Source organism: Erpetoichthys calabaricus, chromosome 1, assembly GCF_900747795.2.
Source record: "Erpetoichthys calabaricus chromosome 1, fErpCal1.3, whole genome shotgun sequence".
Taxonomy (NCBI): domain Eukaryota; kingdom Metazoa; phylum Chordata; class Cladistia; order Polypteriformes; family Polypteridae; genus Erpetoichthys; species Erpetoichthys calabaricus.
Window position 1 is genome coordinate 32,713,970 of NC_041394.2, and position 27,200 is coordinate 32,741,169.

The window sequence follows — 27,200 nt, forward strand, 5'->3', positions numbered from 1 at the left end:
CAATGGAATTGAAAAAGTTATATGAAAATATTGTGGTTGCCCTAACTGGTCACTTTTTGTAACACAGGTTATTTATGAAATTTATAGTGACAATAAAGTGTTCTCATGCATCTGATTTTACAGGATTGTCAATTATTTGGTATTTCCCAGTAACTAATTTTCCCTGTGTGACATGAGGAGATATGTTTGTATAATGATTACAAGAGTCCCTGGATAAACAAGCATCTGTTTTTATTGGAGAACAAAGAGAAAAGGCATTTCTTTTGCTTTCTGGACCTAAGGTCCTTTTATAAACTGTGCATGGCACGTTGTTTAAAACTTGGCTGCTAGCAGCATTAGAGAGGAAAAACAATGTCCTAAATAAAACAGAAATGAGTTGCTATTGTATTACATTATTTTTTTTCCACAACCAATCCACATTCTTAGTTTTAGACAGCACCCATCTGCAAAAATAGAAAGCCCAAAAATAACTTTATTCTCAATGGTACAAAATCTGATGCAGGAGTCTAACTTTGATTACTAGCTGTTGTTAACAATCCTGGGTCAGACTTTACATAATGGAATGGCTATTTTGAGAAGACCCTTAAACCTGAAAACACACGTTTAAATAATATGGAGTACTGTTAACTACAGTGCATGATCTATTGATAGTAGCTTCTTTTCTACTAAACTCTTTAATAATGCGGGGAGATTATTATCGGAACGGGTAGGAGAGCAGAACACTAGTGGTCATTTGGCAATGTTGTGAAGCCTGCACTGCTTTGTTGGCCACAATACCACAAGGCTTGACATTATAGGACTGACCTCTTTTATTATACATTAATCTAAGATTTAATGTTAATTTAGGTATGCATTCCTGCATGCTCATAGTTAATATCATGAGAGAGTAACTGGAAGGGGTAACATTCAGGTAAGTGGGAGGAATGGAGATGAAGGATGAGAGTGTGACCAAGGCATGAACATGAACAGCAAAGAAGTAGAACAGATGGAAGTACAGAGAAAGAGAGAGATGCAAGTTTCATGAGTTACTACAACACCCTTATTTATACATAATGCAGTTTTACATTTTGTACATTTGATAAATATCAATAATACTGTTTTTTCTGGAGAATATTTGAAACATTGAGTAAATATTCAAATTCAAAATGTCTGTTTGACCTCTGCAGTCAATTTTATCATAGAAAACCTACATTAACAAGTTAGTTATCCTCTTTTGGACAAGACCATTTCAAATCCTTGTAAAACTGGGGGAAATGACATTGAATTAATGAAGAGCCCACCGTTGTCCTAAACCTAGTATCTAGATTGTCAAGTCACTATACATGATAGTGAGAGCTTGCAATTTCTGTAGCATTTCACACACCTGCTCTTTTTACAGAATGTTTTAATTTCTGATTGTCATCGTCCTGTTTTAAGTATACATCCTAAATACCACAAAATGTTTTGCATTAACTAGTAAAAGCTTAAGTTTGCAAGTCCTTGAAAATCATTGAAAATTTATGGGTATGAAAAGTAAATCTCCTAATGAAGAGCTTTAGATGTTTCTATTCCTGATATTTTTATTATTCATTGAAAAATTTAACAGTTTATGGGAGTCTCTATTCATCCAGTCATTAATACTGTTAGATGGGTTAGCTTGTGCAATATTTTATTCAGAGGTGCTATCTGATATTTTCTCCCAATTTTGAGTAAGTTCTAGTGATAGGTAAATTTTCAATGCATTAGTTAATTTACAGCAAATAAAGTACAGTGGCATGCAAAGGTTTGGGAACCTTACTTAAAACGTCTTGTTACTGTGAGTAGTTTAAGTGTGCAGAAGGTGAACTGATCGCCAAAAGGCATAAAGTTAAAGATGACACAATTCGTTAATATTTTAAGCACAATTGCATTTTCATTCACAGTAGTACAAAATAACAAAAAAAATGAATAAGGCCTGAAGCAAAACTTTGGGCACCCGACATGGTCAATACTTAGTAACACCCCGTTTGGCAAGTATCACAGCTTGTAAACTCTTTTTTTAAGTCAGCTAATAGTCTTTCAGTTCTTACGTAGGGTATTTTCACCCTTTCGTCCTTGATAAAGGCTTCTAATTCTTCAAGATTCTTGAGCCATCTTGTATCCCCTGCCCTTTTGAGATTTAGCCAGAGATTTTCCATGACGTTTTAGGTCAGGGAACCGTAAGGGCAATTGCAAAACCAATCAGCTTGCATCTCTTGAGGTATTCCCTTGTAGATTTTGAGGTGTGTTTCTTTACTTTTATGCCTTTTGGTGGCCAGTTTGTCTTCTGTTCACTTAACTATTCACAGTAACAGACATTTTAAGCAAGGTGCCCAAACTTTTTATGCCACTGCACATCTATTTTTAAGATTTTAGTGATATGAGTGGTACAGCTGCCACATTCTTTTTCTAATTGCACTATTTTAACTGTGCTTCTTGTCAAACAGCAGCTAAAGATTTATTTTGTATATTAAGTGCTACATCCTTTCTGTGTGCAATACAAATGCTTAAAAGCCATTTTAATAATTTTTTTTTGCACTCATGAATCTTTTTTTTTATGCATGCCTGCTTCAGTTAACGGTAAATCAATTCTTGATCTTCTTTGTTTTTCTGTTTCAGTATTGCTATATTTGTGTATGTGTGTGTGTGTGTGTGTGTGTGACACATACATGCACTCTGTATACTGTACATGCACACTAGTGTGTTTGTGATCTGTGTGCTTGTTCTGTGTGTATGTGGTTTTTTTTTTTTCCTTTTTCGCCTTGCCAAAGGGAGTACAGGCAGCAAATTAAGGAGGCCAAAAATCACTGGTCACTGTAGTGATTTATACAGTGTTTTGACTTTAAGCTCAAAAAGCAAAAGAGAGCTCCAATACCATAAGTTGAAAGACTTGTTTTTCTTTTTCTTTTTTTTTTCTTAAGTCAAAATCCCTGTATATTTCCATTAGTAAAGTTATATTCCTCACTTTTGGAAACACACTAATTTCCCCACTTAAGGCATAACAGGTACAGTAAATATATAAACAATATATAATAACCTGAAAGGTCTTAATTTTAAATTACATTTTACGGTCAAATGTGGTTTATCATTTAGCCATAAATTGACATACTGTAAGAGGCTTTCTAAACATATAGTTTTTCGGTTGTTTAGTATTTTGTATTAGTTTTATAAAACAGAAATTGAAATGTATTGGATAGTTGGAATACAATGGAGATATAATGTAGGCTTTATGTATCAGTGCAATGGCCAATAAATTGTAATAGCAGAAGGGAATCCAAAAAGGGCAGATTTGTATTGTCTGATAACAATATACGAATGTTTTTTCAGTTGTGTTTCAAGTTGTATGTGTAAGTCCACCATTTATTTTCTGATGGCTTATGTCCCTGCTGAGAAACACATGCAGTACAGGTTCATCAGGTGCAGTAATGAGCTTGTATTACCCTTAGTTTCCAGACTATAGACCACATGGTTTCCAGTTTCCAGTTCATTTTCTACTTCTGACTTGATGTGAGACTCTGATCATGTCAGTAGCAATAATGAAGTTATGACACCGTGGTGTGTGTGTGTAAACAAGTGAACTGTAGCCTGATCTTGTAAGTTGCCCTGGTTAAAGGCATCTGCTAAATATAATAATTATTCCACATGCTAGGTGATTCAATTTTAATTTGATCAAAATAGGTAATTTGTCACTCAAATGTGTAATTTGCTGAAAACACACAGAAAACAAATGGGTAAGGTAAATCCTCAGATTGTTTTGAACAATTTAGTTAGTCTCTAATGAATATTATCAGTTGGAATGTTTGATGTATACAGTTCGTGACTAGCCGTAATTGTGTGAACTAGGAACTTTGAAGTACAGTCCAACATTATCATTTCTATATGCAAAACAATCTGTCCAGTGTTTTTCCCCGTAGAAAGGTTTGATTGGTAGGTGGCACTGATTGCTGACCAGGGAATGAGGATTCCTCTTACTCAGGTGGAACTGGTTAAAAAATAAATAAATTGCAGCAATAAATAATGCCAAGAACATCTTTTTATAACAAAAAGGGAATACATGCAAATTTTAAAGGAAATCACATTTAGAAAAGGCATGCCCTTAAAAAGGGATATACATTTTTATCTGAGTCATATTTTCTGACTTTTTGGAGGTCAGAACACTTGTTTGCTTTGCAGTATAAATTCATTTAAAATCCTGGCAGACAAACGAACAGCCATGGTAGCGTATTATATAAGAAGATTGAATCATAGACTTTCAACTTTAATTCAAGGGGTTTAACAAAAATACTGTAAGAGCTGTTTAGAAAAGATAGACATTTTTATACATGATCCCCCTATTTTTAGGGACTCAAAAGTATTTGGACAAACTAACAAAATCATAAATTTAATGATCACTTTCAATATTTGACTTCTCACTACAACCAAGCAAAATGACACGTTTTATTATGGCTCATACAATTTTTTTGGTAAACCCCTTACATTAAAGCTGAACGTGTACACTTCAATCACGTTATGGTTGTTTTATTTCAAATCCATTGTGGTGGCATACAGAGCCAAAATTATGAAAATTATCACTGTCCAAATATGTACAGACCTGACTCACATGCTGTGGAATATAAATTACAAAGCTCTCATGAATTTTGCGTGAGCTGAGCGCTTAGCATAGTGACGTCTTTGCTGCAATATCAGACACTTAGCACACTCCATGCAGAACTGCATCATGCATTCAGTAAGGGCAGACATACAGTATATGTTGATGAGCAGTTGTTTGGGGGGGAGTCATGGCACTTCCTTAATGACTAAATATATAGCACATGTATTATCCCTCACAGAAATGTATCTTCCAAAATTAATAAAAAATCACGTGCAACAAGTTGAGATGAGGTTGTAATATGACTCTGAACATGGATTAAGAAACATGTACAAACATTAACCTATTGTTGATGCATTACAGAATAGGAAAAATAATGTACCGACTTGATGTGTATTACTGTTAAGATGTTAATTTACAAATATCTTCAGTAGAGGATGTACCAGAGACTGTCATCTGTTGTTTATCCATGGTGGACTCCATTCTGATGTTTTCAGAGTATGTTTAGATAGATAGATAGATACTTTATCAATCCCAAGGGGAAATTCACCTTTGACCAAGAATAGTGTCCAGCATGCAAAACATTTTGTTGGTTTTTCTTTAACACTATGGCGTTTTTTTTTTTGCAGTCTTGCTTAGTTTTTTCAGTTGTTCATGACACTACCTTGCGCTGTGGTTAATCCCCAGTTCAGCCAAATGTGATGAAAATTTTATCATTTGGGATGGATGACTCCAATTCCTTTTGAATATCATCATCCCCAAGCACACTTAATAAAGCCTGAACCTTGTTGTCCATCTGTTTTGCTATTTTCCAAAATCCAAACTACTAACAGATTTCTAAGATGGCACCAATACTTGTAGTCAAGCAATTGGCACAATTCATTGCCCAAAGCTCTCTCCTGATAGTTCCAGGTTGCACGTAAAGCATATATCCTGGAATAGGTGCTAAAGAAAATACTGGGAGCTACCTATCAGGAACTACTAATGAGCCGAGTTCCTACATTGGGAATACTACAGAAGTTTCTAAAATGTCCCTGTTTCCTGAAAAACTTTCTAGTAATTCTACTGCTTTTTTCTCATAAAAGCAGTGACATTAGATAATAAGAAACATATATCTTGGCCTGGAATATTGCAAAGTCAAGTTTCTCTGAAAATTCTTGTTAGCTTTTTTTTTATTTATTTTATTTAAAACCTATAACTGCCGCATAATAATTTATTGGTATATTTCTCTGATAGCTTTTATGGCTTCTTTTGGCCATGTTTGTTTTTGTACTGTGTATTTATGTATTTATATAAAAGTTGGGTTTAAATATTTAGTATTGATAGTCTAGATACGTAGTTCAGTCTATGTAGTCTTTTATTTGTCTAGAGTTTTTTTTTTTTTTTTTTTTTTTTTTTTTTTACATAATATAAATGGAGTTTTCCCTTACCCTTTTTTTTTTTTTTTTTTTTTTGGACTTTTCTTAGACTACTACCTGTTCATCCCATGGTGTATGGCCCAGAATTTTTTTAAAGTTAACAGCTCTCATATTGGTTTTTTTTTTTTTCTTCAATCATACAAAAGTTGTTTTAACACGTTTCATTTTAAAACATCCAAACTAAATATCTTTAAATTTTGTATTGTAATCAATTTCTTATACATATAATGTGTTCGCTGTTTAAAAAATATATGCATATTGCATCCATTTTAAACTACTTCCAGTTTGACTGAGTGTTCTCCCTTCTGACTACAGTGTATCTTATGAGAGTATCTTCATATTTTATTTAACATTTTTTGCTTTTTTGTGTGCCATTTCCTGCATTTATTATTTAAACATTTTTATTATGTTTTATTCCCTTCCCTGATTCACCTCAAATGTCCCACATGCTGCAATTCCACTCCCCTGGCCCATTGTGATTGCTGTCAATGGTATTATTTGGCTCATGCTCTGTTCATCTCATCATCTGTCCACTGGCTCGTCTCATGAGTAGAAGAAGTAGAAGGTGAGTCGTCTCCCCCCCCCCCTCCCCCCCACCCCCCTTGTATTTTTTTATGTAGCTGTGGATGTGATTGGTGTAATGTGTTTTTTTATGTCTGCATATCTGTTCTTGTGAATAAAGTGTCATGGAAATCTGTTTGTTTCTGATGTTTTCAATTGAATGTTGGTAGTAATAATTATGATGTCAACATGACTAAAATATGCCATTTGTAGTAATCAGTACATTAGGAAGTGAAGTCAACTTGAAACTAATTTTGTACAATAACATAATTGTACAAATAAACCCATTTCTTGAATTAATACATTTTTATTTACTCTGTGTTTTTATCACTGTATTCCATATATATATATATATATATATATATATATATATATATATATATAAAATAAATAAATAAAATGTGTGTGTATATGTATGTGTGTATAGATATAAAAATATATGTAACTGGCTGTGAATACTGGAAATTTTATAGCTTCCGTCAAGCTTGTTTAGTGGGTTTTGACCAGGTTTACCCAATGTCTCATCTAAATTTGTGAATAAGGTTGTGCCAAACTCCAGTGATCCTTTGTATTAAGAAATGCTGCCTGGCTTTTTTCTTGTTTTAATTTTTTTCAAATAATTAATTTGTTGAACTTTCATGATGTAATTTGACCAAAGACACATGCAAGCACAGTGTTGCTGCAATTTCAGACTCTTTGGGGTATATAGGTGACAGCAATTGCTGTATATTTTCACCTCAGTCAATCTCTTAAATCAGAGGACAAGTTTCATCCTTTATTGATCACCCTGTTTAATGTTTACTTCAGTTGTTGCTACAGTTAAGTTTTCCAATATAACTGACCAGCTATCTGTATACATATAAGACAGCAATGCACATATTGGTCATTTTTACTGCAAGTAAAGCAGCTTTACATTTTTCACACTGTCCATGAGAACAAGCCAACTTATTAGGCAAAGACTTCAGTTCAAGGCAAGACTTTACCTACAATACATGTAACCAGTAACTTCAGAGTGAGATCATCCTAATTTAAACAAAGATCACTTATTTTATAAACGGCAGCCCCAGTTTTATTGTGTTTGTCCCATGTCCTTCACATGTCTTTATTCAGTTTGTGTGTTTGTTCCATGCATGTGTTTTATTTGTTGTTTTTGGTGTACGAGATATTTTCACAATATGCTAGTTCATTCATTAGAACTTGCCATGAAACTCTGGCAAGTGATATTTAATTGCTAAAGTATCAACAGCTCCAGTTCACACTTTATAGTTGATAGGCCAAGTATACTAATTAAATAGTAGTGAAATCCTCCCCAAACCAAATTACTATGTTTACAATGTTTTGGGAGTTCTCATTTCACCCGTTTATTAAACGCATAATAACAATGTTGAAAGGTGCTCTGTTATAATGATCCTTAGATACCACTGTGTTTGCAGGTTTTCATTGGAAATGGTTTTGAAATCGGAAACTCGTTCATTTTTTGCCTTTCGGTTTTTGCTTCATATTTGTGTTTTTACAGTTTTAACTTATTCCATTGTGAAATTTGAATTTACTATATGTTAGCTTTTGTGGCTCTGGGTCATCATTTTTATATTTATTTATTTGGCATGTTACCTTCTCTATATATTTAATTTGGCATAGGCATCACTCACTTTAAAATGACCAGTATGCATTAATGAATGAGACTGGTGACCGCATTGTTCTCGATTAACAAGGATGATGAAGTTGGAACCATAAAATATTTTTCTTGACCTTTAAATCTTTTGACACTACATATATGCAAACTTACATCCTATGTTAACTATTTGAACACGTTATTTAAATATTTATTTTAGTAATGTTTGTCTACTTTATATCTTTCACAGTGATATTTCTGGTTGTGAACTTTAACATACCCATTCCCACAGTGTGCATTTTCAGCCATTTTTCATCCATCAGCAGTCTCCTCAATCATACATCAGTTACAAAAAACCTGATCATCTCCGCATGGATTTCATTCTAAGGGTTAGTCATACCAGAATTAGGACCCATATAGAAACATTTTGAGTTAAAGTCAGAGATAGGATTACCTTTTTGTGGTCAGATAAAATTTGAACTATGAAGGAGTAGCAATAAGTTTATCTTTTCTTTTTATTTGGCTGTTTTAGCTGTAAAAAAAGGGAGTGTGCATAAATGCCAAATATTTGTTTGCATTTTCTTCTTGAATGTACTGTTGCACAAAAACAAAATGAATGCAATAAGTACTAATTTAAATTTTTTTATCAGTTAAGTTTTAATCCAGAGAGTGTAGAATATTCAAATTAAACACTTTCTAATTAAAGGTCAGCTTTTCCTCTGAATGAGAGAAGATCCAGTGAAAATGAGCAGCACTTTTGATATCCCAACAGCTAGTTTAAAAGTCAATCCTTTCGAAGTCATTACTTGTTAAGAACCAATGAATGAATGAATGGGTGAGAGCAGTTTTTTTTTCCTCAGTTTTACAGCATCATTTGTTTGTGTTAAAAACATGTCTCCATGAATATAGTTCTCATTTTTAATTTGGAGGGTTCTATAGGTAGCAGTGTGTTATAAATATATGAAATGTAGAACTATCTTGCCATTTTCAAAAATAAATGTGAATTAAAACTCTTTTGGTAGTTCAAATTTAAACTAGAGAAATAAGAATAAGCCAATCAGAGAAACCTGCCTAAGCACTGGACTTAGAATATTCAACCTCAAAGCTGTCTTTAGCATGCACACATTAGAGTTTTTTGTTAGATATACAGTTTGAAATAACATTTCATTTTGCATAATTCGCACAGAAAGACTGGCATCACATTTTTTTGTGTTATGTGTAAGGTTGTCTAACTGGCTAATGTTTGTCTTAACTCAACCAAATACAAAGAAAGTGGTACGTGAAGGATTTAGGGTGATGTTTGCTCCTCGCCCATGTTTATCCCTCTTTCTCTGTGTCTGAGCACGTCTGCATGTTGAGTCTAATTAGCTCTTTCATCTATAGTTTCCAACATTGATCATGCTGTTCTGGATGAGGACAGATCTGGAGCAAGAAGACTACAGAATCTTTGGAGGTACCATTGATAAATTATTCAAAGTATTCCTAGAACAAAGAGCATGCTAAATGGTGACTGCTATAGCACCCAACTTTCTTAACACTTTTTAAATAATATATTTTGGTTTAATTAAAATTTGCTTTGTTGTAGTGCAGTTATTAGTATGCTACTAAAACAGATTAAGTGTTTATTTTGTGCTTATAAAACGCAACTGGGAAACTGAATTACTCATGAAGAAGAGATGTTAATAAGGACATCCTAAATAATGCATCTCATAGTTTTGCACACTTTCCAGTTATCTGTACTTGAAGAAGATAGGTCATGTTCAGCCTATATACATCGGACTTCCAATATAACTCGGAGTCCTGCCACGTGCAAAAGTTTGCTGACGACACTGCTATCGTGGGCTGCATCAGGAGTGGGCAGGAGGAGGAGTATAGAAACCTCATCAAGGACTTTGTTAAATGGTGCGACTTAAACCACCTACAACTGAACACCAGCAAAACCAAGGAACTGGTGGTGGATTTTAGGAGACCCAGGCCCCTCATGGACCCCATGATCATCAGAGGTGACTGTGTGCAGAGGGTGCAGACCTATAAATACCTGGGAGTGCAGCTGGACGATAAATTGGACTGGACTGCCAATACTGATTCTCTGTGCAAGAAAGGACAGAGCCGCCTGTACTTCCTTAGAAGACTGGCATCCTTCAACATCTGCAGTAAGATGCTGCAGATGTTCTATCAGATGGTTGTGGCGAGTGCCCTCTTCTACGCAGTGGTGTGCTGGGGAGGCAGCATTAAGAAGAAGGATGCCTCACGCCTGGACAAACTGGTGAGGAAAGCAGGCTCTATTGTTGGCATAGAGCTGGACGGTTTGATATCCGTAGCAGAGCAACGGGCACTCAGCAGGCTCCTATCAATTATGGAGAATCCACTACATCCATTAAACAGTGTCATCTCCAGACAGAGGAGCAGTTTCAGCGACAGACTGCTGTCACTGTCCTGCTCCACTGACAGACTGAGAAGATCATTCCTCCCCCAAACTATGCGACTCTTCAATTCCACCAGAGGGGGTAAACGTTGAACATTATTCAAGTTATTGTCTGTTTTTTTACCTGCATTTTTGATTACTGTTTAATATTTTTTTTGCTGCTGGAGTATGTGAATTTCCCCCTGGGATTAATAAAGTATCCATCTATCCATCCATCCATCCATCCATCCATCCATCCATCCTACATACAATGGTATATTTTGCGTCATTTTTTAAGTTAAAAGCAATTAGTTAAGAGAAACTAAAGTGGTCCTATATGTGAAAAGAAGGTGCATCTTTTAATTCGGTATTTTGTGGGCACAACCTTTGGCAATCATGACAGAAGTTTTAAATTTACTGTACTTATTAATTAATCTTTGGGCAGCAGGGAGTGCTAGCCCCCTTGATTTTTTTTTTTTTATTTCATATGGTACATTACCTTCAAACAATGTGAATAAAGGAAAGATAATAAACTATACACTTAGCTTATTTTAATGCCCACATAGAAACAGGAAAAAAACAACATACTGTATTCTCATCGGTACCACAAATTGTGTTCTTAAAATTCTGCTATTGGCAGGCTTCGAATTTTCTCTGGAGTTTACCCTTTATTTTAGAATTGTTAGAGACCTTTATGCCAGAGCCAACCTACCAGATCAAAGCACATGTTAAAACTAACATACATGTATTTTTCTTTTTAAGTCTCAAATAACGTAAAAGACCTCTCACATCTATTAGAGTGCCTCAGATGTTGTTAGAAGTATGTAACCATACATGTTTGTAACAATGTCTACAAAAGAAGCTGTTGCAAAGTGAATTTACTATTTTCACATAACAGTGCACCAAATATCTTACAAACTGCCACAGAATGGTTTGCACTGTTGAGATGTGATATTATTTCCTGACTACTCTGCTGATATATGGACATGATTATCAGTTCAGCATGTAGAAACTCATGACATTTTGAGATCTTTGTGGAATCTGGCATTGTGTTTTGCACTAATCTATATGATTATAATTAAGAGTTTATTTTGTTTTCTTTCTTCATTATTGGGCCCTGGGGAATGACTGACGAATAAGTTACCTTAGTACACAATTACATTTTGCACAAGATTTTACTTCCCCTTTCACTAATCCGATATATTTCCAATTTTTCTTATTGTTATACTCATTCACTTACTGTTTCTTATGAGCTAGTTATTTCCCTATTATTTTCTCTTTATCGTTAGTCATTCATTTAATTGGTAGATGTGAATCACTTATTGTCCAAAGTTGTGGGCTTGTTTTGATTGAAAATGGGTTTAATATAAAAATGTAGCATTTAAAGAACTACAAATTAGGGATCAGAAATTTTCAAGCAGCACTCTATGTAGGTTGTGTGTGTTCATGAAACAGTTTTTGCTAAAGCACAAGTGTGTATTGACATTTTAGCAATGCATTGTGGTGCTATTGTGTTATATCAGATACTTCTTAGTACAGTCAGCAGAGTGATATAGGAGTTCATTTTTCAGATTAGAAAATATACTTATTTACAAATGAGGTAAAATAGATCTATGGTCTGTTCTGCTCTGTAGCATTCTTACTACCGTTTTCCTAATTAAAAATATTTTAAGTAGAAATTAAGTGATTTGGTTTCCATTGGCTTGAACTGGGTACATTTTTTTTATCTACAGAGATCAAAGAGAAGAAGAATTGGGCGAGTATTATATGAAGAAATATGCCAAGTCTTCTGGAGGAGAACAGTAAGTAATAAAGTTCCATAATGATCTATTAAACAAAGCCAGAGTTTTGTCTTTTAATTTTTTAACATTAATAGATTATATAGAGTCAGCCTTGATGAGCTAGTCTCATGGAGATTTCAGTTGTAGTAATACACTTGACTAATGTTACCTGTTTTTGTTTCTAATTTTTATATTTTTTTTTATAGTTACTATGGGGGTTCAGAAGAACTCTCTGATGACATCACCCAACAGCAGTTGCTTCCTGGAGTAAAGTGAGTGATTACATCCATTAGTAAGAAAAAGTCTAAAATAGAAAAGGGACATAATCTGTAATTATTTACATATACTGCCATTTTTAACTTTGTTTTTGATTGTAGTGACCTCCTTCAAGATGTTTAAAAAGAAATTCTTCACATGTAATTTAATTAAGTTAACAGCTTTTGAAAATGAGCCCTTCCATTGTTCACTAACTTCTATGAAGAAATGTGACATTGTAAACATTTTAGATCTTTTTATATAGAGTATTGAAGATATACAATTTCAGTTTTGGTTATTATAACATCATATGTAAGAAAAATATTTTTTCCCCCCGTTGTTTCATCACAGTCATAAAACTGAAGTTATAACATAAGCAGTTTTATTGAATCTGTATCAATATTAAATTATTTTCACCTGAACTTCACTGTTAACTAATTTGATAATTCCTCTTGCTGCACCTTGATCATTATGCTACATTAATATAAATAAACAGGTTTGCTCAAAGATATGTTTTTATTATAGAACAACACTAGAGAATAGATGTGCTTGCTTAATAGTAAATTTATAATTTGCTTAGTTACTATTATATTTATTGATCTGCATTCAAATTTTTTGTCTCTAATTTGTATTTTTTAATTAAGGGATCCAAATTTGTGGACAGTAAAATGCAAGGTAATTGCTTTTTCTGCTGTTATCTGATTATTAATATGAATTCATTCAGAGCATAAAAATCCTTTCTTCAAGTAGCACATATTATAGTTTGAAATATTTCTCATTTTCTCTCGTGTATATTTCCTGAAAAAAAAAAATTGTGAACATAATCGAGTGGATGAAATGGATCTTGGTCTATTTTAAAAAAACTCTGTTCTTCTTTGTAGATTGGAGAGGAGAGGGCAACAGCAATTGCCTTGATGAGAAAGTTTATTGCCTACCAGTTCACAGACACGGTATTTGTCAATTTTTCTTACTGCTGATACTAAAAAGTTTAACAAATGTATAGCCCACAAAAGCATTTTAAATAGACTTTTTCATATTCCCTGCTAGACATACTTATTTAGAGAAAAGTGCTATAGAAAAATTTACAATGATTTACAGTGCAGTTTAAATTTTCTGATTATTAGTAGTTTTGTGCACCACAACATTGGATAATCCTTGATGCTGATAAGAAAAAAATACATTATACTTAATAGTTAATAATTTTGGTAACTGTTAATTTTTATTGTCAGAAATATTTATTTCTATAATATGTATTAATACAAATGATGTAGCTCAAAGTGCTTTTACAAGATGAAGAAAGAAAAAATGTAAAAATAAGATTAGGCAATACTAAGTAACAAAGAATAAAGTAAGGTCCAATGGCCAGGAGGACAGAAAAAAAAAAACAAAAAAACCTCCAAAGGCCTAGAGAAAAAAAATACAAAATCTGCAGGGGTTCTGAGTCCACGAGACAGCCCAGCCTCCACTGGGCATTCTACCTAAAACAAACGATTTAAATCAGTCCTCATGGCTCCACGTGGATGAATTAAATGATGATGGTCATGTGGACATCTGGCTTTCAATCCATCAATGTAGAGACTGCACGGTGCTTTGATCAGATGGTGATGATGGCGCAGATCGCCACCACAGAAAACCGGAAAAAGCACAGCAGAGAAAGTAGGGGTTAGTACGGATTGTGGAGCCATGATAAAAACGATAGTTAAATGCATATACAGAATATCAGGGTTATACTAAAATGAAGCTATAAGAAAGCCATATTAAAATAATGGGGTTTTAGCAGTTTTTTTTAAAATGCTCCACCATATTAGCCTGGTGAAATTCTATCAATAAACTATTCGAGATTTTAGGTGCATAACAGCAGAAGGCTGTCTCACCACTTCTTTTAAGTTTAGCTGTTGAAATTATAAGCAGACACTCATTTGAAGGTCTAAGGGTACAATTTGGAGTGTAAGGCGAGAGGCATTCCGAAATACAGGATGGAGCGAGAATATTTAAGGCTTTGTAAACCATAAGCAGTATTTTTACGTCAATTCTCAATGGTAGTAACATCAAAACTGGAGAGATGTGTTCGGATTTTCTTTTCCTTGTTAAGATTCTGGCAGCTCCATTCTGCACTCGTTGCAATCGATTGATGTCTTTTTTGGGTAATCCTGAGAGGAGTGTGTTAAAGTAATCTAGTCGACTAAAAACAAAAGTGTGAACTAATTTTTCAGCATCTTGCTAAATTATAAGGGATCTAATTTTTGCTATATTTCTTAAGTGAAAAAATCGTGTCCTAGTGATCTGATTAATATGTGATTTAAAATTTAGGTAAGTAAAATTAGGTAATTACTCTTAAATTCTTTACCTATCTCTTGAATTTTATGTATAATAAATCAGGTTTATTTCTAATTCTCATTATATCCATTTTCACCAATCACTAAGATTTCTGTATTCTCCTAATTTAGTTTGAGAAAATTACTACTCATCCACTCAGAAACACAAGTAAGACATTGATTGGGTCAGTGAACCAAGAGAGTCGGGTCATCAGGCGCTGTTGATAAATACAGTTGTGTGTAAATCAGCGTAGCTCTGGTAGGTCATGTTATGCCTTGAGATAATCTGACCTAATGGAAGCATGTAGATTGAAAAGAGCAAGCTGAATTTTTCCAAAATATGTGGGGGCCTATTTATACAATGAGATTAATTAAAATATTGTTTTTTCTTGTATAAGCACTTTTTACTGAAACAGATACAGGGTACTAAGGCATATTTACATCTGTAATACAATTACATTAAGTTAATAAGGTGTGCTCAATTTACATGGATAAACACACAATAAAATAGACTTAAATCTCAGTGATTAACATAAAAGAAAGATAAAGTTTCAATTAACATCATAACTTTATGTTCAGTTGATAGCAAGGGAAAATAAAATTAAAACTCTGCTTAACAACACTCTCTTGGAGAAATTAAACCTTTTTGGAGGTCAAATTTTATTTTGACTGTCAGTCTCTGATATGATCTGTAACTCCATTGCCCAATTTGGATGCTGAATGGTTCTGTGTTAATCTTAGGCTAACATAATTGAACTTTGCTGTAACGAGTTTTGCTGAGTGTGTACATTACATATTTTTTCTTATTCAAAAAAGAGATCTCAGCACCTTAGAAATATTTTATTCAAGTATCTTTTCTTTTCTTCAGTTTGTTATTATTGTAACACCATTTCCTGTCTTTCAATTCCAGCCTCTACAAATCAAATCTGTTGTTGCACCAGAGCATGTAAAGGGCTACATCTACATTGAGTCTTATAAACAGACTCATGTGAAGTCAGCTATTGAAGGTGTGGGAAACTTGCGCATGGGATTTTGGAACCAGCAAATGGTACCAATCAAAGAAATGACTGATGTTCTTAAGGTGGTCAAGGAGGTTACCAACCTTAAGCCAAAGTCCTGGGTCCGTCTAAAGAGAGGCCTATATAAGGATGATATTGCACAGGTAGGACATGTATTGATTAGTTTGATGTTAAGGTGTTTGCTCTTCATTATTTGTAGGGTTTTTTTAACCAGAAATGCTATTTTTTTTCTGCCTATGTCCTCATTATCCCCATACATTTTTTTTACACAAAATATAACAAATGTAAAATGTCCTACATAGTTCTAAGAATCATTTTATATGCTCTTTTTTTTTTCCTCTTTAGGTTGACTATGTTGAACCTAGCCAAAACACAATATCGCTCAAAATGATTCCCCGTATAGATTATGATCGCATTAAGGCTCGAATGAGTTTGGTAAGAAAAGTTAGTCATTGTAAATTGTTGTGTTGCTTTTCAGAGTTGTTTTTCTTATTATGTTCACTTAACACCATAGAAAGACTGGTTTGCAAAAAGGAAGAAATTTAAGAGACCCCCACAGAGACTTTTTGATGCAGAGAAAATCAGGTAACTCAAACTGTTAAAAATTTGTATTTGTTTTATTTTGATAGAAGTTAGTACATTTTGAAAGTACTTTTTGAGAAATGGCACTTGTGAGTAATCATATTCTCCTGTTTTTTTAACATAAGATCTGACTGTTATTTTGTAATTAAGGTTTAAATTCAGCCTTTAAATTTCACTTATGTTTAGAGTCTGCCCTTTTGTCAATGCTACTTGGATAAATTTTGGAAACCAGTATTAGAATGTTTTGAAAATTAATGCCTTTATCCATAATATGATATGAGATAAAGGGCACCTGGGTGAACAAATAGCACTTTGATTGAACACCAGCCTGGCTTGATTGTACTTAGCCCTCCTTAATATAATCCTCACTTATTCTGACCTTTGTCGTCAATGTAAAATTGCAAGAATAAAGATTCATCAAGCACATAATGCCGTAACCCTCAAGTTAGGAATACATACTGAATTAACAATGAGAAAGCTTTTATGGTCAGTTTATGAAAGTTTTGTGGCATCTTCACAATACAGTGGAACCTCGGTTTGCAAGCATAATTCGTTCCGGAAACGTGCTCACAGCCCAAAGCACTCGTGTGTCAAAGTGAATTTCCCCATAAGAAATAATGGAAACTCAGCATTCCACAACCCAAAACTATTCATATAAAAATGATTAATACAAAATATAAAGTAAAAATACATAAAACAAATTAACCTGTACTTTACCTTTAAAAAGAATCATGGCTGGTGTGAGTGAATTTATAAACTCTTGTGGGATTCCACCGAACGGGACAACACACAGAAGAGCGTACCAAAGCAATCGCAGTCTCCCAGCGCTGTAGCAGTTCGCCTTAAAAGCGAATCGGAAAAGATCGTGGACATGCTATAAGCGCCTGCCGTCGATGGGTGATACAAGGAACATTTATAAATGCGCAGGGCACAGTATTACTTAGCCACGGCCCTACCTGACTGCTGTGTCTATATATAGGAGAGTGGCAGATCCCGGTACGATAAATAACCGCGCTGTTGCTGTTTCAAGCTGAATAAAGCAGGTGTTGCTAAAGTACTGAGACTCAGCTTCGTGTTTTGGGGTGCAAGACGGGGACTCTCACGTCACAGCACGTGCACAGTCACAGACATGATGCCGTAGTAAACAGTATACGCGCGTACGGATGTTGACTATATGAGTCAGGCACACTGACTCAGACTGAGAATGGGAGACGATTGCCCACAATCCCTCAGCAAGAGAGAGAGAAGAACCATCAGCTCAGTTGTGATCACATGACACTCAGCAGACAAAGCATATACATACTACTCGTATTGCAAGACCTCGCTTGTTTATCAAGTCATAATTTATTAAGAATTTAGCTCGTCTTGCGAAACACTCTTAAACCAAGTTACTCGCAAACCGAGGTTCCACTGTATATCAGAGATGAATACAAAATTAGCTTTCAAAATGTATCGGTTTGAGTATGTTTTGCATCAATGCATCCTGATCTTTTGAACCCTTTTGCTGTTGTGTCAGTTGTACACAATTCAGAAGGCCCAGTGTACCTGATTTAGATTGATGTAATAATGATAAACAGAACTAACCGCAGCCTCACAACTCAATGCATTTGCGAAGTATATATGACAGTTGTTAAAAAAAACAAAAATGTCAACTATTGTTCCTCCTGCCGGCATTGTAGTCTAATCTGTTAAGGTTGTCTAAGGTTTAACAGCTCTTAAAGTCCTGTTACATTAAACCATTTGCCATTAAGCACATTTGACAGCTTAGTTTCTCTTTGTTTACATACAGTACATAGCATGTTTAAGTGTCAGCCACTGGGAATTAGTCATCTTTTGTGCTGCACTTCAGTTAATGTACTGAATTGCATGCCACCATTCTCCTATGATATATTATTTTCCCACCCACATGTTTAGTGCCTGTTTTAATTTAGTACAGGTGCTTATTGTTATTTTCTCTTACCTAGTTATGTTCCTCATCCATTCACTGGTTTTGCTTCACTACATGCCAAGCACCAAATGCTCCAGTCTGATAGACATTTAAAAATTTTGAATTACTATCTGAATCCAGTGACTACTCTAGCAGTTTATTTCATAAAGTATGCACTAGTTCATATACCAGTGATACTGATATTACAAACTTCATGTTTTGTTTTTGTGATTTTTTTGACCATTTGTCCTGGGTCTTAGTTCAGGTCAGCTCAAATAACATGTTGTTTCCAATCATTTTAGTTCTATATCTCCTCTACTTATATTTAAGCTTTCATTGTATGTATTGTATTCAACTGTTTAAATTATTGCTTTCAACACCTTAAATGCCTTGCTGGTATACAGTAATCCCTCGCTATATCGCGCTTCGCCTTTCGCGGCTTCACTCCATCGCGGATTTTATATGTAAGCATATTTAAATATATATCGCAGATTTTTCGCTGCTTCGCGGGTTTCTGCGGACAATGGGTCTTTTAATTTCTGGTACATGCTTCCTCAGTTGGTTTACCCAGTTGATTTCATACAAGGGATGCTGTTGGCAGATGGCTGAGAAGCTACCCGGCTTACTTTTCTCTTTCTTTTGCGCTGACTTTTTCTGATCCTGACGTAGGGGGATTGAGCAGGGGGCTGTTTGCACACCTAGACGATATGGACGCTCGTCTAAAAATGCTGAAAGATTATCTTCACGTTGTGATCTTTTGTGCAGCTGCTTCCTGAAACAACATGCTGCACGGAGCTTCGCATACTTAAAAGCTCGAAGGGCACGTATTGATTTTTGATTGAAAAACAAACTCTGCCTCACTTTGTCTGCTCCTGATGGAGGGGGTGTGAGCTGCCGCATTCAACAGCTTTGTGCCACGGTGCTTCACATACTTAAAAGAAAAACAGCCCTATTGATCTTCTTTGCTTTTCTCTATCTCTGTGACGTGATCTGCTCCTGACAAGCACTCCTTTGAAGAGGAAGATATGTTTGCATTCTTTTAATTGTGAGACGGAACTGTCATCTCTGTCTCGTCATGGAGTACAGTTTAAACTTTTGAAAAAGAGACAAATGTTTGTTTGCAGTGTTTGAATAACGTTCCTGTCTCTCTACAACCTCCTGTGTTTCTGCGCAAATCTGTGACCCAAGCATGACAATATAAAAATAACCATATAAACATATGGTTTCTACTTCTCGGGTTTTCTTATTTCGCGGGTGGCTCTGGAACGCAACCCCCGCGATGGAGGAGAGATAACTGTATGTGTCTGCCAGTCATTATCATCCCAATAAAGATTATAAACATTGCTCTCTATCTCTCTGTTTGACATTTTTATACAAATAATAACATAGCTCTTGATTCTTACTGCACTAATTGCGGATCATAATACATGCACATATGCAGATTATCCATTTATTATTTTATGATTTACATCATTTGCAGTGGCTCCAAATTATTTATTTACATATGAGTGTTTTTTCTTGTGGTTAACAGCCTGTATGATGTGTGTGTGTGTGTGCGTGTGCGTTTTTTTTTTTTTTAATTCATCATTTTCATCTTTTGCCCCAATACATGGCTAATGCTGCCATCCACATTGGTAATGTTGTTTACAGGATAATCACTCAGTAGCTTTACTGATTTGCCTCTTTTTTTTTTTTTTTGTTCTGTCTTTAATAAAGAGTGTTACTCTTCTTGCTTGTTGAAGGACACTTGCTACTAATTCAAGAACAATTATTTATATACTTATGTATAGTAAATGATAAGAAAATGGTCCTCATTTTTTATAGTAATGGGGAAAAAATAAAGAGCATGCTAAATCGACACAGATAGTGGCCTTGCTGGGACAAGAGCTCAGTCTCCTGCGCTGGTAAAGCAGCATACCTCAAACATTGGAACAACACACTTAACACAGAACTGTTACACAAATCATACATATGGAGGCACTGTTCTACAGTGGGAAATATTGAATTTATTCATTGTTTCTAAGCTGCCCAGCTGGTGCATGCATCTTTCTAGTTTTAACTTTATTTCCCTCCTATGTGAGTTTTTCTTTCTAGAAACGGTAGCAATGAAAAAAATCAGTCATGTTAACCTGCTTATTAGCAAGGCTTTAGTTAGTTATGATGTGAATATGTTTCAAGTTATTTTAAAGCCTCCCTGCTTTTAACAGGTCACTAGGTGGCGAAGTAACTACAGATGGAGATTTCTTGATATTTGAAGCCAATCGCTACAGCCGAAAAGGATTCTTGTTCAAAAGCTTTGCCATGTCTGCTGTTGTAAGTAACTCTTCTCTTATCTGATCTGAAACTACTGTGTAGTATTTTTTTCATGTTTTGCAAACATGTCATCCATTTTATTGTCTGTATATACAGATCACAGATGGAGTAAAGCCTACACTGTCAGAACTTGAGAAATTTGAAGACCAACCAGAGGGGATTGATCTTGAAGTGGTGACGGAAGGAAAAGGTATAATATATAAACCGCTCAAAATATACATAGTGCAGATTATTTTTGCTGAAAATGTTGTTACCTTTGCCAAAAAAGACACAATTTGTGGGTAATTTCTGCTTACGTGACTTACTAATTTGAAACAGGAGAAAAATCTACAGTGAATTATTAAAGTCTTTTACATTTGTTAAGTATATCTGTGTTCCTTTTCAATGTTATAAAATGGCATATAATTGTTTTTTTTCCTTTTCTGCTTGCCTGGGGGTTTAGACAAAGAACGGGAGCATAACTTGCAACCTGGAGATAATGTAGAGGTCTGTGAGGGTGAGTTGATCAACCTACAGGGAAGGATCCTCAGTGTGGATGGCAACAAAATAACTCTCATGCCCAAGCATGAAGACCTCAAGGTAGGCTCCTATCTTTATTCTTACTTTTTTTTATCTAGAAAATATCAGTGTTAATGTCTCCCAAAAATATCCTGATTACTTTAGACATTCTTCCACTGATGATTTTTAGGATGTTATATTCAAACTTTTTCACAGCTTATTCCAAATTAGTTTTGCGATTGTGAAAGGGTATACAATTTGATTGTAAAAAGCATTGATTATTTAAATCAACTCTTTTTACATTCTGGTATCCTAATTAGTTATACAGGTGCAAGCAGTTGTGTCCAACTTATTAAAGAGATGTAGAGCTGTGCAAAACTGTGATGACAGTGAATGTCTTGTCTAGTGCAGTACACCTTGTGTTGAGTTGAGTTGCGTTGCATGTGTCTCCCCTTCACCTGCAGTATTGTTTTTCTACTGCTAAGCAAAGTAAAGCTGACAATGCAACCCCCAGTGTTTTACAGTGCAGAAAGAAACCTTTTAAAGAAGCGTTATTTCTGTATTGAAATAGCAAGCATAGTTACTTGGGATGCTGCAGTCAGGTTTTTTTTTTTATTAGGTTTAATACTGATCACCAATATCATGTTACTGAACCAGCTAATTCAAATATGTTTTTTCTTTCTTTCTTTAAGCTCCTGCATAACCAGGCACAAAGAAATAATGTTTTAATATTGAAGTGTTAAACTTTGGTATTTTTAATAATTAAACTGTAGACCACAGGTGTTATCTGCTCATTTTTTATTAACAAAATGAAATTCTATTGTGCATTGACCATAAAAATACTAAAAAAAAAATTAATTTCCCTTAAAATTCATACTTTTATCTAATAAAATACTGCATGTAGAGGAAATATTTATCCATAAATAATATGACATTAAAGAAAACAGAACACTTCTAATAATTGCAAGCTGTCATATTGTTTAATTTTTTCTGTAATGTACTTATTTGAAGCTAAGCTTAATTTAAAAAAAAAGTACTTTTCACCTTTTGTCTAACAATAAATATATATATTCTTACACATTGATTCAGTTAATTGATACTGACAGTTAAATGCTGCTTAAATGTAAACATAGATGCACTTGTAGGTTTTAATCATTTTTGAGTATTAACTGCAGTACAGCTTTTTTTTTTTTTTTTTTGGCTGTTAAAATATACATTTACTAAATTTGTACAGGGTTTTTCCTCTGGTGCACCAGCTAGACAGTCTGAATTCTTCAGGTGTAATTTTCAAACATGGATTATCATTTTAATTATCAGTACTTGTCTCGTAGCAAAACTTATATTCTATGACACACACAAACAAATAATAAACACAGTGCAAACCTTTATAAATACCACAAATCTATTAAATATTCATAAGATATTTATCAAGAAGATATAACACTTGCATGCTTAACACGTTTACAAGTAAAATAGACAAATGTTGCTGTTAAGCTGACAAGCCTGTTTACTATTAAATGACAAAATAAAACAGTTTGAATTCTTTAACTTTTTTTGCCATTTGTCTAATAGGACAGGGTGACTGCTCAGATTCCATTTTGCTCAGTGTATTACTCCACTTTATTTAATTTTAAGTCTAATATTCTAGTCTTCTCCCTCTCTAGTAAAGTCTGCCTTGCTGCTTTCTGTTTACAGGATGTTTACAGCAAAAAAGATGTGCTGTAGTCCAACTACGTCACATAAAGGAGTACTACAACTAAATTACCATAAAGCTTAGAAAAGCAGGTGCTTTAAAATATTTTTTGTATTTGTCTAAATTACTGATCATTGATAGTCTTCTATTGTGGAAATTTAAATAGGTGGGTGATTGATTGGAGCAGCACTAATAGGTGCCTGCATAGCTTATGTACAGAAAATTACTGTGGTGTTTCTTGCACATTTTTTTTATTATAATTTGTAATTTATATTTTTTTTAATGGTGTGCTTTTGACATTCACAGGATACTAGTTTCTGCTATGTTGACATTCATGCATTTGCTGCTGTGTGTTACAAATCAAAGTTTAAATGCTGCCTTAAATGCTACCAGAAATGCTCACATTAAGAATCTAGCTGGGGTAATACAAGTGTTAAGTACTTTAGAACGTTAGTACTTGTTGCCTACATAGTAACAAAGGCTATAATCAGTCTGTCTCTCCGGTCTTAGTGGATGTTGGTTTTTCTAATGGTAGTGGAATAACTGCTTAAGTGAGAGGAATAAGCTTATATAAATTCCCAGCTTTTGTACACACTGCATGTCAATACCACCAATCTAAGTGATCTGTTGAGGTATCGATAGCCAAATTTCTGTAATGTTCTATTGTCACAGGGTGGAAAGCCAGAGATGGCATCTTTGAATCTATCACATTCTAGTCTATTTCCATTATATAGTCTATTATTGTGCTGACTAGAATATTTCATCTTTAGACTGTATGAACTATTATCATTTAGTTAATCAGCTAGCCAATCTGCACTATTCGTACTGATACTGCTAACACAGGAAGATAAAATTGTAATAATTACACCCTGTAAAATAATTGCTAAGTAGTTGTGCTAAAAATTAGCAGCAGTTGTTGCATCATTTGTACTGAAACTAATTTAGGTGGTAATTTTTAAATTAGCTTTTATTTTCTGTATATTCACAATAATGTAATTTGACGCTGATCAAAACCCCAAAACTTCTCCTATGATGGTATGATCTAGGAAAAGTATTCTGTAGCAGACAATTTGTTACTAATAACAATATTTTTAAAACTTTGCAAACATTTGCATTCCTTCTGAACCCCTTTACTGCTTTCTTGGTAAATAAGCTAAAAGTTGTCATTCATGAAGTGAATCTAATGTGATATCAGTGATTAAAGAATGGAATTATATCATACAGGTGCAGGCAAGCCAAACAAATGAATGAATAATCAGTACTTCATTATCTTGTGATGCGTGGTCAGTACCACACTGTGGGCAATCATTCTATTTCATGTATTTTCAGTAATGTGACTGCATTAGCGTAAATCCAGCCAGTCAAGCAGTGAAAGGCTGAATTGGCATTCTACCAGCAAAGACCTCCTTTTTAAACACCAGTCAAGGCACAGTGACAATCTTTTCTTGAATTTATGAATTTAAGTTGAAACCATCTAGACTTTTATTAATTTTAAACATTTATAATTCTGTAGTGTGTGAATGTGATGTGTGCTTTTCAGACTTGCATCCTCACAGACCATATTATTGCAAACAGCAATAATTTTTTTTTAATTTAATTGTGACCTTCAAGCCATTCAAGGCTAAATTACAAGATACAACTGTTAAATGTTATATAAAAATGTACACAACAAAATTCTATCTATCAAAATGTTACTGTGTAATGTTTAATCCTTTATTAATAAATGCTATTCTGTAGCTGTTACTATTAACAGTTACAACTATACACAGAGTAAAAGTAAAGATAAGCGTTTAGGTATAAATAGAGAAATAATAAATGAAATCACAATTTTGATGATACACCGGAGGGTCTTCCTATTCTTGGAAGTGCAGCCTGATTACCACAACTGTAATGCAGTATGTGATGACAGAGTCTATGGTACTCTTGTAGAAGTTAACCAAGAACTGTTGTGGGAGTTGTGCTTTCTTCAGGCCCCTCAGAAAAATGAAGCCTCTGAAAATCTTTCTTGGGCACTGCTGTCATGTTTGTTGTCCATGACGGGTCCTGGCTGATGTTTTTTTTTTTTTTTTCCAACAATCTGAAACTCTGGGCGGTCTTCACTCTCATGCCATTAATGCTGACGGTATGGTGACTGCTGTAGTTCAGTCTCCTGAAGTCCAGAATCTGTTCCTTTGTTTTCTTGGAATTGAGTGCAAAGTTGTTCTTCTGGCTGAAAGACTCCAGATTTTCAACCTCTTATCTATCTATAGGCTGCTTCATCATTATTAGAGGTTCAGGCCTATCATGGTGGTGTAGTTTGCAAACTTTATTATGATGATAGTATCATGGGTAGATTTACAGTCATTTGTGACGAGGGAGTAAAGGAGAGGACTCAGCATACAGCCCTGTGGTACCCCAGTGTTCAGTATTATAGATGAAGTGCTTTCCCATGCACACAGTTTGTTGTCTGTTAGTGAGAAAATCTAAATTCCAAGTGATGATGCTGTTTTTGTGTTCACAACTTGTTTACCTTGTCCTGACAATTCCCTAGTTGAGTGTTAAAAAGTATTTGCATTAGCAGACTTTGCATGTTGATTCCTTTACTTTAAGCATAAATGTAGATGGAGAAATTATACATACATTCATACAGTATTTTACCTTTAGCTTTATTGAACATTTTATTCTTTCACGATTACTAGGACCCTTTAGAGTTCCCAGCCCGAGAGTTGCGGAAGTACTTTAAAATGGGTGATCACGTGAAAGTGATTGCTGGACGGTATGAAGGAGACACTGGATTAATTGTACGTGTGGAGGAGAACTTTGTTATTCTTTTTTCAGATCTCACAATGCATGAGGTAAGAATAATTAAGTTCTGGAAGTGTTCCAAAAGTTTTACATTGTTGTGACATATATTGTCATTTATTTATTGATTGTTTTTTTTTTCTCCATTTTCAATACAGTTGAAAGTCCTTCCTAGGGACCTGCAGCTCTGCTCAGAAACAGCTTCAGGGGTGGATGTCGGAGGTCAGCATGAGTGGGGGGAGCTGGTCCAGTTGGATCCACAAACTGTTGGAGTCATTGTGCGTCTTGAAAGAGAAACATTCCAGGTGGATATTCTAACTTCCTAGAGTAATCCATATTTTCTAAAATGCTGCATAATAGGATTGTAAAAGCTAAGGCTAATTTGTTAATGATCAAAAGAAAAATTGACGCTGTATTATCCAATACGAACTCTTACTGTAGTAGAATGAATGTATGCAACACATGTCCATTTTAATAACAAGCATTTAAAATAATTTATCTATTTGCAACACAGGTTTTAAATATGCAAGGCAAGGTAGTAATTGTTAGACATCAGGCTGTTACAAGAAGAAAGGACAACCGGTTTGCTGTGGCTTTGGACTCTGAACAAAACAACATTCATGTTAAAGACATTGTCAAGGTCATTGATGGCCCTCATTCGGTAAGAAAATGTGTTGTTAACTTTCTATAATTACCTTTTCAAATAAAACATGATAAATGGTTCAGAATGATATACAATATTCAGATATATTCAACTATTTTGTTACATGGTACTTCAAAGCTATATACTTTTAAAAATCATAATTATGCCAGTAACAAAATAACCATTAGTGATCACCAAGAATAAGTTTACATTAAGTAGAAATAAATACTGTGTTATTTATTATTGTCAGTGAATTTCTTTTCCGGTTATATTTAACTGAATATCAAATTAATAATTCACTGCATCTTCCATTCCATTTTACATATTGCTGGTGTTTGTTTTTGTCCTTAACAGGGTCGTGAGGGAGAGATCAGGCACTTATTCAGAGGATTTGCTTTTTTGCACTGTAAGAAGCTTGTTGAAAATGGTGGCATGTTTGTCTGTAAAACACGACATCTTGTATTGGCTGGAGGGTCCAAGGTGAATAATCATCATTTCAACACTGAAATATGTATTCTGCTTTTGACAGTCCTCTGAATCTTATAAAGTGCAATAGGAATATGTTGCATTATTGTATAACGTTGTACGTGGAAAATACAAGTCCCCAACAAAAGAAAAAAATTGATTAACCTTTTGTTGTTTTTGCAATGAATAATAGATACGTGTTCACACAAAGTGCAAAATGTTTCTGTAATTCAAAAAGCACTGTTTAAAGGATAAGTTCAGTATTTTAAGCCAAAATGATTTCTTCACAATGATGATATATATTAATTGGGCACATAAAACTGTTTTAAAGTGTTATTTTATACATTT

The 27,200-nt window shown here is 34.4% G+C and overlaps 1 protein-coding gene across 4 annotated transcripts in view; it reads left to right on the plus strand.

The window, feature by feature from the left end:
• Positions 1-27,200, plus strand: part of supt5h (SPT5 homolog, DSIF elongation factor subunit) — a 66,329-nt gene that overhangs the window by 14,360 nt on the left and 24,769 nt on the right. For 2 of the 4 annotated variants that reach the window (XM_028797437.2, XM_028797453.2), the window contains exons 5-20: positions 6,557-6,568; positions 9,560-9,629; positions 12,314-12,382; positions 12,568-12,633; positions 13,261-13,291; positions 13,498-13,566; positions 15,842-16,093; positions 16,296-16,385; positions 16,465-16,535; positions 20,667-20,772; positions 20,869-20,962; positions 21,215-21,351; positions 25,642-25,797; positions 25,903-26,049; positions 26,259-26,405; positions 26,742-26,867. In XM_028797437.2, coding sequence (XP_028653270.1) covers positions 6,557-6,568; positions 9,560-9,629; positions 12,314-12,382; positions 12,568-12,633; positions 13,261-13,291; positions 13,498-13,566; positions 15,842-16,093; positions 16,296-16,385; positions 16,465-16,535; positions 20,667-20,772; positions 20,869-20,962; positions 21,215-21,351; positions 25,642-25,797; positions 25,903-26,049; positions 26,259-26,405; positions 26,742-26,867 — 1,643 coding nt within the window. The remainder of the gene's footprint in view (positions 1-6,556; positions 6,569-9,559; positions 9,630-12,313; positions 12,383-12,567; positions 12,634-13,260; positions 13,292-13,497; positions 13,567-15,841; positions 16,094-16,295; positions 16,386-16,464; positions 16,536-20,666; positions 20,773-20,868; positions 20,963-21,214; positions 21,352-25,641; positions 25,798-25,902; positions 26,050-26,258; positions 26,406-26,741; positions 26,868-27,200) is intronic. The other 2 variants (XM_051936227.1, XM_051936236.1) reach the window with 1 other exon arrangement.